Source organism: Rhinoderma darwinii, chromosome 5, assembly GCF_050947455.1.
Source record: "Rhinoderma darwinii isolate aRhiDar2 chromosome 5, aRhiDar2.hap1, whole genome shotgun sequence".
In the NCBI taxonomy this organism is placed as follows: Eukaryota; Metazoa; Chordata; class Amphibia; order Anura; family Rhinodermatidae; genus Rhinoderma; species Rhinoderma darwinii.
Genome location: NC_134691.1, coordinates 24,967,614 through 24,983,613, shown reverse-complemented (window position 1 = coordinate 24,983,613; position 16,000 = coordinate 24,967,614). Strand labels below are relative to the sequence as shown.

At 40.3% G+C, this 16,000-nt stretch overlaps 1 protein-coding gene across 1 annotated transcript in view; it reads left to right on the top strand.

Annotated features, from left to right (window-relative positions):
* The window catches only part of ANXA13 (annexin A13), a 66,479-nt gene that overhangs the window by 35,242 nt on the left and 15,237 nt on the right, over positions 1 to 16,000 (top strand). The window contains exons 7-10 of the mRNA XM_075827966.1: positions 2,141 to 2,209; positions 3,121 to 3,222; positions 4,803 to 4,878; positions 13,859 to 13,971. Coding sequence (XP_075684081.1) covers positions 2,141 to 2,209; positions 3,121 to 3,222; positions 4,803 to 4,878; positions 13,859 to 13,971 — 360 coding nt within the window. The remainder of the gene's footprint in view (positions 1 to 2,140; positions 2,210 to 3,120; positions 3,223 to 4,802; positions 4,879 to 13,858; positions 13,972 to 16,000) is intronic.

The window sequence follows — 16,000 nt, the reverse complement described above, 5'->3', positions numbered from 1 at the left end:
TAACTTGTGCCTTTAGAGATCTGAGGTAACTTTACACAAAGCTCTGATTTTAACTGATTCTACCCATTGGGCAAGTTATAATGGCGGAGATCCTGTAGATGTGCCGTCTCCTTGACCCTACAGAAGTTATTTTTCACTACGTCAAAACAGTAAGAAAAATTCAGGTGGAGGGAACACACTTTACTGCTGAGGTGTACGCCTGTTCCCCCTACCCAGACCCAAACGAAATTAAATTCTAGGGATGAGTTAGGAATAAAAATGTCAGATTAGTGTCAAGACCTCAGAAACCCCAGATCTTCTCTAGAGTATTACAATATGACATTATGGGGGTACACTTAGACTGTAGTGCACACCTCAATGTAGCCATAACCCAGATTCCTTACTTTCTGCTTACAGCATATTCACCTATATCTAGAACCATCGCGCTGTAATTGCCCCACGCTCATTAAGGGGTAGTTCACACTGACTTTTTTTGCAGGCAGAAAAAATTTGCCTCAAAATTCCTTCAGGAATTTTGAGACAGGTTTTGAACTGCCAGCATTGTTTTAACACTTCACGTTTTTCGCAGCGTTTTTTGCTTGCGCCCATTGAATTTAATGCAAGGGCCACAGTCAAAAAACCCTGCAAAAAGTATTTAGAAACGAGCGCTGTAGGTTTTTTCTGCCTCCCATTGATTTCAATGGGAGGTCAGAGAGGGAAACCTCAGTAAGGAAAAACGTGCCGCTCCCCCCACCGCGCGAGCTGTCAAAAGCCGCCCAGAAAAAAGACGTTCTTTCACATCCTAACCCTAGTGGGTTTTTTAAATGTCAAGAACTCTGGCCATTAGTGAAAACATTAGAGCAGCACTATGAGCCAGATCTCGCTGTCTGTTTTTGTATAGAACCATTTCAGATATTTTTTTAAACTTCCATTATAATACCACAGTACTATAGTACGTAATACAAAATGTAAGACCTCAGTGGTTTAAATACAGATTTAATTATTTTTATTTTTTACCATGGTACTAAATTTACACTGGACTTGATAAACTCCTATACTTATCCACAAAAGCTAAAATATCATCTGTAACTTTATACAATGAGTCAAAGGATCATAATAGTCTTATCATAAATGACCCTTAAAGGGGTTTTCTGAAAGAAAAAAAAAATTTGTGATTTTTTTTCTTGGAAATAGCGCCACTCCAGTCCACGGGCTTTGCCTGGTATTGCAGCTAAGCCCCAGACAAGTTCATGAGGCAGATCTGCAATACCAAACACATCCTATTAAACAAGAGTGGCACTGCTAGTGAAAAAAATAAATCAGACCATTTTTTCTAGTCTCAGACAACCCCTTTAAAATGTATGTTCACTTTTGGACATCATTTACTATTTTATGCAGAGTAACGTTGACCTTGAGAAACATCATGTCTTATACTCCAGTCACATCCAGAGCTACATTCAGACCTACTCATTCCAACATTTAGGTCATTCTACTTTAAGAGGTGGGACTGTCACAGCCTTGTTACCTTCTATTATGATGGAGCCATCATAATAGATCCAAGAAGTGTTAAGCTGTCCATAAACAGAAGCTGTTTGTTAACGGATCCTTTGGGGCTGCCATACCCATGCCCAATGTCTGATGTAATGGGGACAACTAGATTGGACTGGTTGGATTTTTCCTGGGTGATTCCATTATTAGGAAAGGTCAGAAGAGTCTGGCAGCCACTTATCTCCTCTCACATCAAGAAAATAAGGTCCCTATTTGTCCGACCTAAACGTGCACCTTAATGAGGAAATGGGACTTTCTCGTTCGTTCAGCTAGTAAATTAAAATTCCTTTACAAAAAATTCCAGAAATTCGAAGGATCTGACATCGGCCCTAAAAAGTTTAATTCAGAATATTACCAGAATTTTAAAGGTCTAGCACCGGAAAACCAAATATGGTTAATGTCCTTAAGACAAGAAAGAGCACAAATATCATTGGACACCACCTGAATTGGATGTAATGGGTTGTATTTGGGGGAGGAGTAATTTTTTATCTTATAGATTATCAATTCTGTTAAATATTTGGTAATCTGAAATTATAAAATCCCAGACCTGTTTGTAACCACTCATGACAATTATCCAATTACAACCCAATTCACTGTGTATTTTTTTTTTTAGGCAAATCGTGATGAGGGTCTGGACATTAATCAGGATCTTGCTGGTCAGGATGCCAAGAGGCTATATGAAGTGAGTAGTGCTAATATTTTGCTTATTTGCAGTGCCTGACTTGAATAGATATCTAGGAAAAATATAAGAACTTTCATGTATTTTTTCCAGAGAGGATCCATCATTTTTTTTTAGAATACGTGGAAATAAATCAAATAAGAAGACACTATATTTTATGGTTGGATTATAAAATGGGCAAAAAGAGGTAATAGGACCTCCATCACCCTGTTATGACGACCTTTATCTTAGCTCCAGTTGTGGTATCATTTAGGCACTCTGTGGCAGTATATTTTTGGGCATTATATAGTTTGTTGGGCACTGTACGGCACTTTCACGTAGGTACTTACAGACAGTATTACATGGAAACAGTATGATACCTAAATTTGGCACTGTCACAATTTTTGAACAGTATTATGGTTCCATTTTACTCTTTCCAAAAAAAATCGGAGGAAATATTACAGATATTTGCCCAGGAGCCCCTAAAGATCTTGACCTGTCCCGGCATCATTACAAAATAACATTGAAAAAAAGACATGGGTGCTTCTAGTTCAATAGTTTATCGCACAGTGTTGATCCAGAAGAAGGCAGGTAGTAGCCCACTGGAAAGGGTAAAAAAAAATCTGAGAATTACGAGTGTCAAACAATCTAATATTGATAACTTTGCAGCCCAATTATCTGCCAAATATGTTTGAGCAAGAATCCCCTCGAAGTGGGTGCTTAAAGGGTCTGGGCATGGGCAGATGTCCTGATGACCATTGGTGTTGGTGAAATTGGCTCATCTATGGTTGGTCTTAGACAACTGTATGGATCGACAAAGTTTGTGTAGGTGCCAATTTCCTTGAAGAACACAGACATATTTAATAGTAGATGAAATATACACAATAGTTTTTATGGAAACAGTTCATGACTATTCCTTCATGTATTTGCCTTAGGCTGGAGAAGGTCGATGGGGCACAGAAGAGTCGGAATTTAATGTTATCTTGGCAACAAGGAACTACATGCAGCTAAGAGCAACATTTAAAGCTTACGAAATTGTAAGTATCGCGGACGTTGATAGCCAAAGATGTACAGATTTTTCCCAGATATGATGAGTGTTACAATTTTCATAGAAGATCCTTTGTATTGTGGGAATTATTCAGTCTTTGCATTTCCCCCCCAAGAGGCACTTTTCCCAGACGATAAAGTAAACTCTGTGATTGTATTATTTACCACAGACATTGGCACCGTAACATATTCCAATCCCTCAGACTGGGATGGTTGCTTAGCAGCAGTGTGGATCCGGCTCGGTGACACTTTCTTTACTGGTGTCTATGGAGATCTATGTGTCACCCATCACAGACTTCAGCAGTTCCTGTACCACACTAGTTATACACAGGGGGTGGGACAGAAACTTCTATCATCAGCCACCACTGATACTTAGGTTCCTGTCACACCGGTATGATGTAGAAGAATATAGTGCGGCCCCCCTGTCTGTATACTTATGGTTTCTCAGCTTATTTAGGAGAATATAGAGAGAATGATAATCACAGTGTCCCCCAGCATGCAGAAATGGTATGGTCTTTAGCTGGTCATGTGATGCTGTGCTGAAGCATCATGGGACTGATAGCAAAGCAGAGAGGAAGAGAAAGCTGGGGAAATCTAAGAATCAAGATGGAGGCTTTTTTAAAGCACAGACAAGGCAGCGGATCAAAAAGTAAGTACAGTATACATAAAAGAAGTGTAGTGTAGTATATAGTCAGGTGGGGGATGCAGACATGGAAAATTGTGGTTCCACTGGAGGTCTTCTTTAAGTTTAGAGCTGCTCTTCATACTGTAAGCTGTGATGGGAAGTTTCATACATAGTACATACACCATTTTGGAGGGTATGGAGAATTGTCTTTGTCATCCAGTCAATAGTTAGTAGAGTGGGAGATTCTATATTCCCATAACCTGGAATACCTGGCACTTCCATACAATACAAGGACAACTCAATAATATCAATGTGAACTGTGTAATTCTTTGTTTCCCCTGTGGAGGTCCTGCAGGAGAAGTCAATGCTTGCTTCCAGGTTCCCCAACAGATTACAGTTAATCACTGGGGTCTCAGTAGCAGGACACCTTGTGTTCAGTTTATCACCGGGTGATCCTACTAACAAAAAGAGATGGTCCAAAGTAGACAACCCCTTTAAGATGTGTACAGGTATACAAAGACACATCCCTGCTCTTTCCCCTCTTCCCTCTTTCTTCATGTCTGTCAGTTTTGTATTTGTTACTATCGCAAAGCCCTTTGCCATTTTTGCAAACTTGGCCTAGTACATTCCTGCACTGAGGAAGACCACATGACAGCCGACACACTGGCATCCTAGATTTTTAGTCTTTTTAAGGTTTCTATTCATTTCATTGGAGGGCACAGCCTGTGCAAAAAATATATCCCTTTCAATGGAGGGCACAGCCTGGGCAAAAAATAACTTGTCAGCAAAGACTGTGGTTCAGAATAAATGATGTAGTGACATGGCGGGTGGTAAGTGGTGGATTCATTCTGTAATGCCACCTCCCCAGAATATATTTATAATAGATAATCATATAACAGGGTTTTACTAACAATCCTGATAAATATATTTCCACTTTTTTTGCAGCTGCATGGGAAAAACATTGAAGATGCAATTAAAAGTGAAACCTCTGGAGACGTAAAAAAAGCGTATCTAACCATTGGTATGTGTGACTGGAATATGCGATTGATGTTCTCTTATTTCTCCTCCAGGTTCAGCCACAAGGTTACGCACCCTCTTAGCTACAGATGCCTTTGATTTTACGGCTGTCTGTACATGATAGGCCCAGTATCCAGTACAGACTTTAGTCTGCAGTTTGTAGGGATAGATAGCATTTACCTACACTATATGGATAAAACTATTGGGACATCCATACGTTACACTTACAGGAGCTTTCATAACATCCCATTCTACATCCATAGACATTAATATGGAGTTGGTTTCCCCTTTGCAGCTAAAATATCTTCCACTCTTCTGGGAAGGATTTCTACAAGATTTTGGAGCGTCTGTGGGAATTTTTGCCCATTCATCCAGAAGAACATTTGTGAGGTCAGACACTGATGTTGGGGGAGGGGGTCTGGCTCGTAATCTCCGTTCTAGTTCATCCCAAAGGTGTTGGATGGAGTTGAGTCAGGACTCTGTGCGGCCAGTCAAGTTCTTCCACCCCAAACTAACCCAACCAACCGCCCATGTCTATATGGACCTTGTGTACTGGGGCGCAGTCATGCTGGAACAGAAAACGGACGAACCCCAAACTGTTCCCTCAAAGTTGGAAGCTACAATTGTCCAAAATGTCTTGGTGTGCTGGAGCATTAAGATTTCTCTTCACGGGAACTAAGGAGCCGACCCCTGAAAAAAAAAACCCATAGCGTTACCCCTCCTCCACCAAACTACAGCTGGCACAATGCGGTCAGGCAGGTAGCATTCTCCTGGAATTCAATAAACCCAGACTCGTCCATGAGACTCCAGACAGAGAAGCGTCACTGCACAGAACACGTTTCCCCTGCTCCACAGTCTAGCGGTGGCGGCTTTACACCCCTCCATCTGACGCTTGGCATTGTGCTTGGTGATGTAAGGCTGGCATGCAGCTGCTCGGCCCCATGCCATGAAGCTACCGGGACACAGTTTTTGTGCGGATGTTAATGCCAGAGGAGGTTTATAATCTGCAGTTATTGAGTCAGCAGAGTGTTGGTGACTTTTATGCCCTATGCACCTCAGCACTCGGCGCCCCTGCTGTCTAATTTCACGTGGTCTGACACTTCGTGGCTTAGATTGCTGCGGTTCCTTCCACTTTACAATACTATCAGTCACAGTTGATGGTGGAATATCCAGGAGGGAAGACATTTCAGGAACTGACTTGTTACACCGGTGGCGTCCTATTACAGGACCGCGCTGGAAATCAGTGATCTATTTACAACAACCCATTCTATCACAAATGTCTGTAAAGGTGACTGCATGGCGAGTGCTGGATGTTATACACCTGTGGTACTGGGACTGAACAAAACACCTGAATTCAATGAGGTGTGTCCCAATACTTTTGTCCATATAGTGTATCTCTGTTTCTTAAATGGAGTACAAATTTGACAAATATCTGAAGAAATTTGGCAGCAGTTCCCTAAAAACGACACCTTAAAATGGGTTTCTTTAGTGTCTGTAGTGTCCAGAGGTGCTTCTGCAAACTATACATGGTACCTCCATACAGCAGTAGTCCCCAAGATCTAAACCAGGGACCACATTGACAAATACAAATGATACATTTCCATAACTTACTTGCTGGCTTCACCTGTGGTATTCTTTAGGTATTGTAAAGTAGTATTATTTGGGCACTATATAGCACTGTCATTTGGGCACTGCCTCTTATGGCATGGGTTATGTAGACACTCCTTGACATTATTACCTAAGCAATGTATGGTGGTATTATGTGAGCAGTGTATGTTGGTATTATTTGAACACTGTATGGTGGTTTTATTTGAGCACTGTATGGCAGTATTACTTGAGCGCTGTATGATGGTATTATTTGGGAACAGTATGGTGGTATTATTTGAGCACTGTATGGTGGTATTATTTGGCCATGTATGATGGTATTATTTGGGCACTGTGTGGCGGTATTATTTGAGCACTGTATGGCGGTATTATTTGGGCACTGTATGGTGGTATTATTTGGGAACAGTATGGTGGTATTATTTGAGCACTGTATGGTGGTATTATTTGGCCATGTATGATGGTATTATTTGGGCACTGTGTGGTGGTATTATTTGGCACTGAATTGTGGTATTATTTGGCTACTACAGTGAAGGAAATAAGTATTTGATCCCTTGCTGATTTTCTAAGTTTGCCCACTGTCAAAGTCATGAACAGTCTAGAATTTTTAGGCTAGGTTAATTTTACCAGTGAGAGATAGATTATATTTTTTAAAAAAACAGAAAATCACATAGTCACAATTATATATATTTATTTGCATTGTGCACAGAGAAATAAGTATTTGATCCCCTACCAACCATTAAGAGTTCAGCCTCCTCCAGACCAGTTACACGCTCCAAATCAACTTGGTGCCTGCATTATAGACAGCTCTTACATGGTCACCTGTATAAAAGACTCCTGTCCAGAGACTCAATGAATCAGTCTGACTCTAACCTCTACAACATGGGCAAGACCAAAGAGCTTTCTAAGGATGTCAGGGACAAGATCATAGACCTGCACAAGGCTGGAATGGGCTACAAAACCATAAGTAAGACGCTGGGTGAGAAGGAGACAACTGTTGGTGCAATAGTAAGAAAATGGAAGACATACAAAATGACTGTCAATCGACATCGATCTGGGGCTTCATGCAAAATCTCACCTCGTGGGGTATCCTTGATCCTGAGGAAGGTGAGAGCTCAGCCGAAAACTAGACGGGGGGAACTTGTTAATGATCTCAAGGCAACTGGGACCACAGTCACCAAGAGAACCATTGGTAACACATTACGCCGTAATGGATTAAAATCCTGCAGTGCCCGCAAGGTCCCCCTGCTCAAGAAGGCACATGTACAGGCCCGTCTGAAGTTTGCAAATGAACATCTGGATGATTCTGAGAGTGATTGGGAGAAGGTGCTGTGGTCAGATGAGACTAAAATTGAGCTCTTTGGCATTAACTCAACTCACCGTGTTTGGAGGAAGAGAAATGCTGCCTATGACCCAAAGAACACCGTCCCCACTGTCAAGCATGGAGGTGGAAACATTATGTTCTGAGGGTGTTTCTCTGCTAAGGGCATAGGACTACTTCACTGCATCAATGGGAGAATGGATGGAGCCATGTACCGTCAAATCCTGAGTGACAACCTCCTTCCCTCCACCAGGACATTAAATATGGCTCGTGGCTGGGTCTTCCAGCACGACAATGACCCGAAACATACAGCCAAGGCAACAAAGGAGTGGCTCAAAAAGAAGCACATTAAGGTCATGGAGTGGCCTAGCCAGTCTCCAGACCTTAATCCCATCGTAAACTTATGGAGGGAGCTGAAGATCCGAGTTGCCAAGTGATAACCTCGAAATCTTAATGATTTACAGATGATCTGCAAAGAGGAGTGGGCCAAAATTCCATCTAACATGTGTGCAAACCTCATCATCAACTACAAAAAACGTCTGACTGCTGTTCTTGCCAACAAGGGTTTTGCCACCAAGTATTAAGTCTTGTTTGCCAAAGGGATCAAATACTTATTTCTCTGTGCACAATGCAAATAAATATATATAATTTTGACAATGTGATTTTCTTTTTTTTTTTTTATATAATCTATCTCTCACTGGTAAAATTAACCTAGCCTAAAAATTCTAGACTGTTCATGTCTTTGACAGTGAGCAAACTTACAAAATCAGCAAGGGATCAAATACTTATTTCCTTCACTGTATATAGTTCTGCTATATGGGCTCTGTATGGTCCAGTTATATGTTCACTGTTATGTACATATGCACTGTTGGATGCCTTTACTTGGCAGTTTGTGGCGGTATTATCTAGACACTGTATATCACACAATATTATGAGTCTATTCCACTTCTCCTTCCAAAAAAAAATAAGACGCAGATCCCCCAAGATGTTTTTCAAAGGGGTCTTCAAAGTGTGGAATAATGATTGTATTGATTATATTGCTCTCCTAGAAATTTTTAGTATTTGAGGGGAATATTTGGAAGTAGTTTACAATCTGTAATTTTTAGGTTTACCCATACACCATGCCCAGGGAAATATCACCTGTATCTTGGGAATGAGGCAGGAGTTATGTAGACACTCCTTGACATTATTACCTAAGCAATGTATGGTGGTATTATTTGAGCACTGTATGAGGGCATTATTTGAGCACTGTATGAGGGCATTATTTGAGCACTGTATGGTGGTATTATTTGAGCACTGTATGGCGGTATTATTTGAGCACTGTATGGCGGTATTATTTGAGCACTGTATGGCGGTATTATTTGAGCACTGTATGGCGGTATTATTTGAGCACTGTATGGCAGTATTATTTGAGCACTGTATGGCGGTATTATTTGAGCACTGTATGGCGGTATTATTTGAGCACTGTATGGCGGTATTATTTGAGCACTGTATGGCGGTATTATTTGAACATTGTATGGTGGTATTATTTGGCCATGTATGATGGTATTATTTGGGCACTGTGTGGTGGTATTATTTGGCACTGAATTGTGGTATTATTTGGCTACTGTATAGTTGTGCTATATGGGCTCTGTATGGTCCAGTTATATGTTCACTGTTATGTACATATGCACTGTTGGATGCCTTTACTTGGCAGTTTGTGGCGGTATTATCTAGACACTGTATATCACACAATATTATGAGTCTATTCCACTTCTCCTTCCAAAAAAAAAAATAAGACGCAGATCCCCCAAGATGTTTTTCAAAGGGGTCTTCAAAGTGTGGAATAATGATTGTATTGATTATATTGCTCTCCTAGAAATTTTTAGTATTTGAGGGGAATATTTGGAAGTCGTTTACAATCTGTAAGGTTTACCCACACACAATGCCCAGGGAAATATCACCTGTATCTTGGGAATGAGGCAGGGGTTAATAATCTATTCCAATTCCTGGGAGACTTGCGGAATGTGATAGGATGTAAGTAAAATCTGTCGGGAAGGATGTGGTTACCGAACTTATGCAAGGGCTTTTGTCTTATTCTGGCATGAGAGGTAATTACTACAGTACTTCTAGCTGGTTTAGTATATTGGGGACCAGTAAACTTACATGGAACCCTTTGTACTTATATGATCTGACATCGAGCTCAGTGATTCCAATTTTTAAACACTATATCTCCTGCAATGCACCACAGCAGAGCATGCTCAGTAAGACACTGAACAATCAGCAGTCAACAAAGTAATGTCTCGCAGTGGAATAGCTAAGAAAAGGTAACCAGCAGAATTCTGAATGCAGCTCTGAATGTGAATGAGCTAGAACCATATGTTTACACACCTGGATCTGGAGAAGGATAAAGGTTTACCATAAGAAACCTCTTACCTATATATGGGACTCTCTCTCTCTGTTAGGTAAAGCTAAGATTCAAGTCAAGTAGAATTCTCGTCTCTGGAGGACCACGAACATTCATAGAAAATAATGGACACACATTGGATTCAATGTCCCCTGCAATGCCTCTTTTTTCCTGCGGGAGTGCCATATGGAAAATAAAAGATAATTCACATGGCTTCCAGCACCAAGACCACCCATGATCAGCTGTTGACTGAGCGAACCACAATGCAAGAAGACGTTGTGAAATGTAGACAACCCCTTTAATATAGGAAAATAAGCAATAACACAGATCAATGAGTAGATAACATTTTTAATAATGAGCCGCACAGACATTAATTTTCTTTCACATAAATAATCTTGTTTAAACAGCTATAAACTATTTCCACACAGTACAGGCTGCGGGGGCGGCAGGCCACAGACCACTTTTACCCGCTGACACATGACTCATACATAGACATTACATGGGCCAGGAATTCCATTTTGGGAACAGATTTTGCTAATATGTCAGTGCAGTCTCACGCATGTCCTGCCCTGGTCCTGACCTGGATCCTTCTTCCCCCCGAGGAATTTTGCTAATGTCTGACTTAAATTTGATAATCACATTAAGGGAGATGTGGAAATAATTCTGCTTGATGCAAAGTTCTGGACTGTCGGCCACCCTGGGACCATTTATATGGCTACGCCTAAATAAAATAGGAATGGTTGGTGATATTAACTTCCTGTTTGTGGCACATTAGTATATGGGAGGGGGAAACTTTTCAAGCTGGGTGTTTACCATGGCGGCCATTTTGAAGTCGGCCATTTTGTATCCAACTTTTGTTTTTTCAATGGGAAGAGGGTCATGTGACACATCAAACTTATCGAGAATTTCACAAGAAAAACAATGGTGTGCTTGGTTTTAACGTTACTTTATTCTTTCATGAGTTATTTACAAGTTTCTGACCACTTATAAAATGTGTTCAAAGTGCTGCCCATTGTGTTGGATTGTCAATGCAACCCTCTTCTCCCACTCTTCACACACTGATAGCAACACCGCAGAAGAAATGCCTCCCGATCTGACCCCCTTAGACTTTTATCTTTGGGGTCATCTGAAGGCAATTGTCTATGCTGTGAAGATACGAGATGTGCAGCAACTGAAACTTCGGATACTGGAAGCCTGTGCTAGCATTTCTTCTGCGGTGTTGCTATCAGTGTGTGAAGAGTGGGAGAAGAGGGTTGCATTGACAATCCAACACAATGGGCAGCACTTTGAACACATTTTATAAGTGGTCAGAAACTTGTAAATAACTCATGAAAGAATAAAGTAACGTTAAAACCAAGCACACCATTGTTTTTCTTGTGAAATTCTCGATAAGTTTGATGTGTCACATGACCCTCTTCCCATTGAAAAAACTAAAGTTGGATACAAAATGGCCGACTTCAAAATGGCCGCCATGGTCAACACCCAGCTTGAAAAGTTTCCCCCCTCCCATATACTAATGTGCCACAAACAGGAAGTTAATATCACCAACCATTCCTATTTTATTTAGGTGTATCCATATAAATGGCCCACCCTGTAGTGTAGTTTGTGACTCTCAGTCTTATAAGGAACTACAACTCTTAGCATGCTGGGAATAGTAGTCCTAATATAACTTAAGGGCTATTGTTCGCATCAGCGATAATCAAATCATTATTATATGTCCTTCCATTGCGTGTTAAAGAGGACCTGTCACCTCTCCTGATGTGTCTCTATCTGTACATATTCCCCATGAAATAACAATTCTGGAACATATTTTCTTGGAACTGTACGTTGTGCCATTCCTCTGTTATTCCTCCTAGAAATGTATGAATAAATTGACAACTGGGCATTTACCATTACTCTTGTCAAAGGGGCGTGTCCCTATACAGTCTAAAACAGTGTGCACTGATTGGATAGCGTCTGACTGTGTACAGAATAAAAGAGTAACGACACAATGAAGCGTTCTAAGAAAAGATATTCCAGGATTGTTATTGAATATGGAATATAAGTAGTTACTAAAAATAGACATGTCAGGAGACTTGACAGGTCCTCTTTAAGCTGATGACAGTCCCCTACTCTATTAGTCGAAAGTTGAGAGTGGTTTTGGATATCCGCAGATGTCCAATAAAAATGATGGATGCTCAACAGGAGTGCAACTAGAATTTGTAGGGACCCATAGCAAAGTCATCAATGGGCCTCCCACCTTGTTGACAGTAAACGTAAAGGAACTGTCTGTTTTGGACAATCCGTATTTGTTACAAAGGTCCATTGACAATAAAAGATCTCTAGGTTTCCCGTTGCTGGTGACCCCTACTATGAGATGTAATCTGTTCAATTGTTCTGCAGCGCCACCACAGGGGAAATGAGGTATTACATAGTTCTCAATTAAATCAATAGGCTGTCCATGTAATATAATGACTTGCTGGGTCCTCCAGAGAGAGAGAGAGAGAGAGAGAGAGAGACACTCTTTCTTACCACTCTCTGCTCTGGTGAATAGATTAGGGACCCTGCACAGTACAACTAGGTAGCAGGGACCAATTACAGTGTTTTGTTTCCCATTAAAAGTAGCAATGTTCCTGCACATGAGTGGTCCATTTCATGCCAACCAGCGGTTTGAGTAGCAGCGCCGTACACATTCCCGTTTTCACGAAAATGTGATTATTTTGCACGGTGGCTTATTGGCGTGACCGTTTGGGATTTCGGCAGCAGCACTCACTGCTATTCACCTGTCTTACGTGATTGATCTACCTTTCTGTGGTAAGCATCCATTCGTCATCATTTGACTGTTATTCTGGGCTTACTCACACTATGTGGCGCCGTGTGTGTTTCTTGCATTTATTAACCAGCGGTTTTGTCACTTGACTACACATATGCAATTGGTCATATACTGTAAATGGTGGTACATGATGGCACTGGGGCACTTATAGCAAGTGCTCCACATTGCACAGTTATAAGAAAAGCATAGAAAGTAGAATCAGTGGCTACAACTTGGCGAAGAGTAATGTTTTGACTCTGGAACGCTATTTTTTGTATACCACTAGACAAGATACTGTAATTAAATACATTTAGGAAATTAGGGACCCCACCAAGCAGCTACCGATAGCGCAGTTTCCCTGTCCCCCTATCAGTGTGACATGTCCACCCTTGAAAACCATTTAGTTTTTTTCATCTAAATCTGTCCAGCATTCTGTAGCGATCCATTAATCTTTATATTGGTCGAAACTCTGTCTTTCTGAAACAGAGATCCACCACTAGGGGGAGTTTACTTCATACTGTGTTTTTATTGAGTTCAGTGTAGAAACAGTATGCAGTAAGCTCTTGGACTCCCCCTAGGGGTAACTACAGGCAGACAGAATTTTATCATTTTAGTCTATATCTATGTGGTTGATTTAGAGCTCTGTATTAGAAAAATGGAACTGCAACGACTATATAAACATGTTATAAAATTAATGAGCACAGAATGTTGGCCCTGAACACAGAACTCTGTTAAAAAGTGGACATTCCCTTTAAGACTGTCATGCCATGCTGGACCTTCATAGCTTTCTCGGCATAGTTAATTAACCAGTCAACAGCCAGTAACAATCATGTAAGCTTTCATCATAATACCACTTTAATAAACCAGATTTGATCTATTTTCAGTACAATGTACTAAGGATTGTCAAGGATATTTTGCCAAGAAACTTAACAAAGCCATGAAGGGAGCTGGAACAGATGAAGATGCATTAATTCGAATTCTTGTCACCAGGGCGGAGGTAAGAAACTTCTGAAATCTATTACTCTTATTTCTATTTATATACGGAATGGGCTACATATGTTTTGTAATTCACAAATAGGAAACGTCCTAACACCCCTGTATAGACAAAGATTTAAATGATAAAATTCTAACTGCTTGTAGCCACCACTAGCTTAGGAGCTTACTGCATACTGTTCTATGATTGAATCCAATGTATAAACAGTATCCAGTAATTGGACTAAGCTGCATTACCAGACACAGCTTAGGGACTAGTGTGGTGCTGTTTCTGTGAGGGAAAAAACACAACCTACAACAACCTCCCTTTTTTCTAATCTCTTATAACCCATTTAAAACACATGGCCTACTGAGCTGTTATGTATCACTATGGTAAATAGAAGATTATTATAAGCTTATAATACATATCTGTTAAAATTTCCTTTCACAAATCTGAACTGCAGAGGCGTAACTTGAAGCTCCCGGGCCCTAATGCAAAATCGGAAACCGTGCCCCCCACCCACCATGTGCCATTTATAATACTGTTCTCTTTTTATGTGGTAAAGGGGCCTTTAGGGCCCTCCTCAACACCAGGGACGGATGTCACTGCTTTCTTCTTCATGCTCTATAAGCCATGCCCCTGTTTCTATTATATTTGGGGCATATTATACGGATTCTTATTCTCCCTATAGAAGACCCATAGAAGATAATGGAGTTTAAATATATGGATCCTAATGACATCCATGGGTCTCTATTTTTAGAATTTATTCACTTCCATGGGAAAAACTATAGATCGGTAGTTTTTATATTGTCTGGCGTGGAATCCGGAATTATTCAGGCTTTGCGAATACTGCCAATACACTGAATTTTTAGCGAATCCTGAACTGGGCACAATTTTTTCTTAATGTTTATACTATTAACCATTGTAGAGTTACCGATAAATCTATTTTAAAGGGGACCTGTTAGTTCTCCTGACATGTCTGTTTTAGTAAATACTTGTATTCACCATGAAATTACAATTATGGAGATTTTTTTCTTAGAACTCTATGTTGTCTTTTTCCTCTGTTATTCCTACTAGAAATGTATAATTAAATTGACAACTGGGTGTTACCATTTACCTTGTCAAAGCGGGCTGTCCCTACATAGTTTGAGACTGACAGCACTGATTGGACATTGTCAGACTGTATAGGAACAAACCCCTAACAGGTAACACACGGCTGTCAATGTATTCATACATTTTTAGGAGGAATTACAGAGGAATGGTACAACTGAGTTCTAAGAAAAGAGGCTCCAGAATTGTTTTATTATGGGGAATGCAAATATTTACCAAAACAGGCATGTCAGGAGAGGTGCAGGTTCTTTTTAAGTCTAAACTCCTTAGTTAAACACTAGGGGGCACCAGAGATATTATTTATAACATAGCAGTAAACGCAGGACACTTCTGCTGCATGTGCAATAGACTTGAGCCAGACATGATGAAACTTGTGTTTTGGTTAAAGACAGGACATGATGAGGTAATACAGGAGGGGTATAGCATGCCAGTAGTGTTGCTGGATACATATATCATGTATTTTGCATTGTATGTAAATACTTCTGAGCTATATACATTAGATATTGCCCCCTTCCTAACTTTTATATAATGGTCTGTGGTTATTATGTAGATGAGCCACACATTCACATAACAAAAAACTTTGGATTAAAAAAATAATTAGAATTTCACTTTTCAATAGTTTCTTTAAAAAAAAAAAAAACACACACTCCACATATTTGTTTACCCCAACTACCCCTTTATTGCGTATCGTTATCATAATTTTAGAGTCACCTGACCTACATAATAAAAGTGTTAAGTGTTGATCATGGGTGATTGTGCCATAAGCACCACTACTGCATATAGTACCATATCTCATACAACTGTGTATAGTACAATATTTCGAACAACTGTGTATAGTGCTTTAGACACCACTACTGTGTATAATACCATATGTCATACAATTGTGTAAACTACATTGGGCACCACTACTGTATATAGCAGTGGTCACCAACCTTTGGCTCTC